Here is a 5,916-nt window from a genome sequence, read left to right as displayed (position 1 = left end):
TCTTTCCTAAGCTTCCTAGTGTCCCTGATTCCCCAACATAGAAGAATGCCACAGATGTTGCATAAAGAGGTGAAATGTAATTACCTAGCCTCACTTTAGAAGATAGGACAGTACAGTTGACTGGGTGCTTTGTCAAAATCCATCCACCTTATCTACTTTTACCCACAGCATTTTCTTCCACAGTTAAAAAAAAAATAATTTAAATTTCCTTACCCGTGTGTCTAGATTATATGCTGTCTTCTTTAAATCCTGCAGAGCCCTCTGCATGAACTCAAATGCATGACAATCAACACAGGGACGACCTAGGAGAGCGTTTAGTACAGATTCATGACTATATGGCATGAAGTATTAAGTAAAAGGAATAAACAGTGATTTTGAGGAAGAGTTATAGAATAGAGTCCACAGAGTGAGTACCAATATATGTACTCTTGAACACTCTAGGTTATTGTAAATGGTCCATGGTGATGGTCTGCCCAGTCTCTCAATGACAAAAGAATTACTTCAACAAACTTGCATTAAAAATTTTCTTCCTCCTTTATTGTTGCTCCCCTCATCCTCCTCTTGTCACAGTTCATAGTGTGGAAACACTAAACCCATAACTTGAGTCTTTCATTTTGCTCCACCAACCCTGAAAACATTTTCAACCTCATCATCAGATTTTTCTGATTTTCAGAAATTACCTCTGAAACCATTAACCTGTTCCCTGGAAAATCTTGTCTCCTAATCTCACAAATTTAAGCTCTAAACAGAAAGCTAATGGAATAAAATTTACTACAATATCACGAAGACAGAACACTCAGCCTCTAACTTTGAATATGATACAGCTTTGTCCAAAGCTAGCGAAGTAAGCAGCAGATAAACACAATGCCCTGTCATTAGTGGGCATTGCTGATAAGCAGTACTGCTGCGTTCTGGTCTAATTGCAGTGTTTAAGATAGTATTCTCATATCTAGATATCCAGACTGAAGGTCACAAGGCTTGCTTTGCCTTGATCATCATGTCACACAAAGCTGTGCCCTAACAGATAGCAGCACTGAGACAGAACAAATATAGACATGATGAAATGTCTTCGAATCATCAGACTCTACATATGCTCTTATTTGCTTGTCAGTGCCTGTGCCTCTCTGACAACTTCATAGGAAATATTGCACAAGTGTGAAATTCTGAGCACAGGTTTAGTTTGCTCTTTGAGGTCTAGTAAGAAAGAAAGGATGAAACCTAGAGTGATGGAAAATCCTGCAGTGTCTGTTAGTCTATTCTGCAAACACTTGATATTTGACTGATTACTACATGCCTCTGATAAACTGGAGTACGAGCTTCCACATATGACCTGTGTGCTAACCAGCAGACAGGAATCCTGCCTGCTAGAGAAAAGGAATCTGCCAAATTCTTTAACTGGCTAAGGAAAAAAAAAAAAGAGATAAAAAATAAACATAGAGCAGTATTAAAGACCTCCTCTCTCATTGTTTTACCACCACCCAACCTTAGTGTTATTATATTTGCACCAGACAAAAGGAGAGGACAGCATTTTCCACATCAACAACTTGATGCAAGGACCTGTCGTTATGTTTATGATGCAAAATAAACTCAACACAGTTCAGCAAACGAGAATTAGGTGGTTGAAGGCTGCAAGACTAGGTGTTGACAAAGTGTGCCTTCTTGGCATCTTCATTGTGAATTTTTTTAATAAAAGCTACTGACTTTAATACAGTAGACATTACCAAGAACAAAAGATGTAATGAACAATCAATGTTGGTTGAAAAAAGCAAGTCTCAATAATATCTCTGGAAAGCAAACAGGCTGATTCCTGGCATAGAAAGGGCTAACACAATGAAAGGACTGTACAAAACAAGAGGTGCGTAACAGTGGCAGATTTCAGGTACAAGCAAGACAGCAACAGGCAGGAGACAAGGGAGAGAGAGTGGAGAGCCTTGGCTGCAGGAGAAAAACAGCACTGGTATGCTATCAAGTTGTGGTTTTAAAACAACATAAGCAAGACACGTCCAAAATAGTTTGAATTATTTGGACAAGCTTCAGTGATGTGAAGTCCTGTAACATTAAAACTACAGTACAAGCTGTATGAGAAGACTGTAGGGTGGTACGTACTTTCAGCTGGTATGGCTGTTCCCGCTTCTTGATCAGATCTAACAGGCTCTGCGAGAAGCAGTGCAACTACAAAAACTAAAGGAACTGTAAGGACCGCTCCTCTCAGAAGGCAAGGTGCCAGCATCTTGGGAACCGGTGCTTCTCTGTTTATCAAGAGACATAAACAAGTTAGGAACATTACAGGTACAAGGGGTTTGTTACAAAGAACTTAATGTGCCTGATGGCTAAAGCATTGGCAGTCTTCCTTTGAAAGAAAAAAAAATCAGAAGATCTAGAACATGGACAAACATCCTCTGTACTTTCCCAGCAGTGCACATAAAACCCAACTGGGAGAGAACGTCCTTAGACATGAAGGAGATCAGAAGTCCATAGTCAGTTTTTAGTTTCATTTGCAAGCCAGGATGCCAGCAACTTTGCCTGCTCTGTGACTCCAATCTTTTTTCTAACTACACAGTTTCAGATTAGCAGATGAATCTGGACAGCTGGTTCAGTGTTAGACTTTGAGATCAAAACTGCAGGGATTATAGAACGGGCTGAAATAAACCTGAACCTAGAAATGAGGTTTTTACCCTCTGGCTTGCTTTGCTGATGCACCATCTTTTCACAAGTAAAATAACTAAAGGTAACCATTATCATTAACTACACACCACACTGATCATAAATATTTACTCCTTTATGAAAGCAGCTGAAGAAAAAGACTTTTGTTAAACCTCCACAAATTCATAGGCAGAACTTCTAATGATAAATGCATCAAGACTCTTTGACCTTCTGTTTCCCCTCCTAATCTGCTCTTCAGACCTTTATTTGCAGCCATCCATTTGTTCCTGAACATCACAGCCAGGCCACACCATGCCCTGAAGACAGGTACAGCCTGGTCCAGCAACAACTTCCTTTCACATAGAGGTAAAATTTTTTTATAAGTACACAGGTTTCAAATTAAGTATTTTCTTGATCCAGCAGGTAAACTCTTCAGATCAAGAGGGAACACAGGAAACTTGGATTGGCTGAAGCTGCAACTGTCTATTAGAGATTTCAATCCAAGCCTCAAGGATCCTGGCAAACTGCTAGGGTGGTCCTTAGTTCAGCCAAGTTTACTTTCCATTCCTGTATGTTCAAATGGATGAAAGAAAGAATCAAGTAAGGTTAAGTTGTAGCAACACAATAAAATCCACATGAAAAATCTCTTTAGCTAAACCCAGGAAAGCAGGACAATGTTCTGTTTCTTCCTGATGTTTAAGCTGGTGCATACTAAGTAAAAGATGTTGCATAAGGACATCAAATCTGCATGGACTGATTGCAAGAGTACAGCACTCCTCAAAACAGTTGTATTTCACATTTGGAAGAGCAATAGAGGGAGGCAGGAAAGGAAAGGTTTTTCCCAATCTTGCCACAAACATAGAACAGAACAAGCTTGCTCTTTGATATACGCAATCCACCGTTTCAGATACAGCTAATCTGAAGCTGCAAATTCTGCATGAACACTTGCAGCACATTCAAAACAGCAATTAATCCAGGAAAGGAGCAGCATTATACACATCCCCTTCCTGTGCACCCCAACCTAAACTAAGAGTAGGGGATGGTTCAGAAGCAAGAGACACACACGCACATGTAGAGTCACAGATATATTTGGGGCCACACCAAAAAAAAAAATCTGGTAATGTAATTCCTATAACCTCCGAATTGGGTGTCCTATCCCTCCCACTATTTAGAAGTGATCTGATGTGATCCTTTTTCTTATTTCTATAATCCTTAAAATAAAGGGATTAAAATCATAACAAGTGGCTTGGGTTTTCTGTTTTAATTAATGGTGATCTCCAATCAAAGCAAGCACAATCAAAGACACCAGGCTTTGCAACAGGATGCAGCAGAGTGTCTTCAAGTAACAATAAATTAGGATAATACCAGCCTCCTTTGAAAGTACCTAACGGAGAAGCCTCCTCGTCAGTAGGAGCAGAAGCTGTTCTCATAGTTGACTATGACTGCTACAAAGGTTCAACAAAACAAAGCAGATATGCTGTTAAACTTTTTCAGGGTACCTTACACATCACCCACCCCGGCGTCAGCACAACTTTGTATGTGAGCCTCACTGCAAAACAATTGCTCCCCGAGTGCAGCAATCACCTTAGATCACATCTGACTACTGCTTCTTAGTTATTCCATGGGAATTTGCTATCTGCGAGGAATAATCATGACAGGGCTTCAAGGGTGGTCTCTCTCTGCAGTGCAACCGGGAACGGAGACAGATCTGTGCATGGACTTCTGTGAAAGAGAAAAGTCACCCCCTCTAATAAAGAAAAAAAAATATCAGTACCTGATCTCTCTCTTGTCTTTGTGATGGTGTCTTTGAAATGGCCGCTGCAAACTGCTAACAGAACAAGTGCAGCATTTCTGAGCATGTGCACTGTCTCTTTTTAACCTTCTCTGAAAGAGGTTATTACTATGGGGAGATTTCTGCCATGGCAACAATGCAGAGCACTGCAGCACACAGCACAGATTTAAAGAGGAACAGGCTGTGTCTCCCAGGTCCGAGGAAGGATGTTTCTGCTTTGACATGTGAGTTCCAGCAGTGACTTACCTGCTCCGGGCAAGGTTTTTAAAGCCAGGTCATTTGATTCATCTCTCTTGAAGTCTGCTGAATGGTTTTCCTGAAGTCTATGTGGTGCCTGATTCAAGCAACTTGCTTCCCTTGTGCCTGAAAATAACCATGACAAATTACACCTGCTTTACGGGAAACCAGGAAAAATCATCGGATCACACCCAGGAACTGCAGGACACGTCGCAGGTGAGACTTTGGTGAAGACCAGGAATTGTTCAGTGCATAGTCTGCCATTTGAATGGTTCGGAGTTACAGGGGTAATAACCACTCATGCCTGCTTTCCTGGGCATTTCTGTGATCCCAGTCTCAGGGCTGCCAGGAACACTCGCAGGAGTGCAGGCACTTAAACTCTGAGTGGGAACTTGAGTCCAAACTCAGAATAAACTTCACCTCCCTTTTCCAGCCTGCACCTCTGTCCCCTTTTCAACACCCCACGAGCTATATTCCAGAACAACGCTGACAGTGCTTGTGTTGAAGAATGCAATATAATAATGGAACACAGATTATAAAAGTGCTTTTGTCAAAGCAACGCTAAGTTCAGGGGTGGCATCATCCCTCCAAAACACATTTCCCATCACAAATTAGCCACTAGCAGTTTTTGTTCCAGAGAGAATGAGCACAGCTGAGGGCAGGCACAGCACTGAGAATCATGCACGGAACTTCAAAGGGACCGTGCTCTGTGTTTGCTTTAGCCGTTCAATAAGAACTTAATCTTCAATGCTTTCATGGTGAAAGTTAGGGGCACTTGGTGTCCAGGAAAGTCAGGCACACAATCTTTGGGGTTTTTTTCATGAGCAGAAACTCCTTCTCAGTATTATGACTAAATTGCTGGCCAACATTTTTCTTTTCGACATGCTCTATAACCTGTCTCTCCTGTACAGCCGTAGGGGAATGGTTTGCTCCCACTAATTCAACTTTTTAAGTAAGACAATAAAATTTCAGGTTGTTCAGTATGCAACTATGCTGCTATATAAAGTTACAGCATCCACAAGCAGAGTCAAGAGGTGATTAATTATAGTACTGCCATCCTTACACATTACAAAAACAAAAAGAAGGGGGAAATAATTTTTAGAGACTGTTCTTTTGGGCAAACAAGATTTAGCATTGTTCTTGCAGAGGTAACCATACAGGATTTGGTCTGATTAAGTATCTGTCTACACTCAAATTACAAATGTAGAACTTTATTCATGATCATTCTCACATCTCATCTCACA

General features: G+C 40.9%; 1 protein-coding gene across 1 annotated transcript in view; it reads right to left on the bottom strand.

Annotated features, from left to right (window-relative positions):
• The window catches only part of LOC104168428 (neuropeptide-like protein C4orf48 homolog), a 9,741-nt gene extending 5,251 nt beyond the window's left edge, over positions 1-4,490 (bottom strand). Inside the window, exons 1-3 of the mRNA XM_009709012.1 lie at positions 4,418-4,490; positions 2,107-2,249; positions 214-302 (exon numbers count right to left, since the gene is read on the bottom strand). Coding sequence (XP_009707314.1) covers positions 214-302; positions 2,107-2,230 — 213 coding nt within the window. The 5' untranslated portion in view covers positions 2,231-2,249; positions 4,418-4,490. The remainder of the gene's footprint in view (positions 1-213; positions 303-2,106; positions 2,250-4,417) is intronic.
• Between the last annotated feature and the right edge of the window lie 1,426 nt (positions 4,491-5,916).

This window comes from Cariama cristata, unplaced genomic scaffold (assembly GCF_000690535.1).
Source record: "Cariama cristata isolate BGI_N322 unplaced genomic scaffold, ASM69053v1 scaffold16611, whole genome shotgun sequence".
Lineage (NCBI taxonomy): Eukaryota > Metazoa > Chordata > Aves > Cariamiformes > Cariamidae > Cariama > Cariama cristata.
The sequence above is the reverse complement of the archived record's forward strand: the minus strand, read 5'-3'. Positions and strand labels throughout refer to the sequence as shown.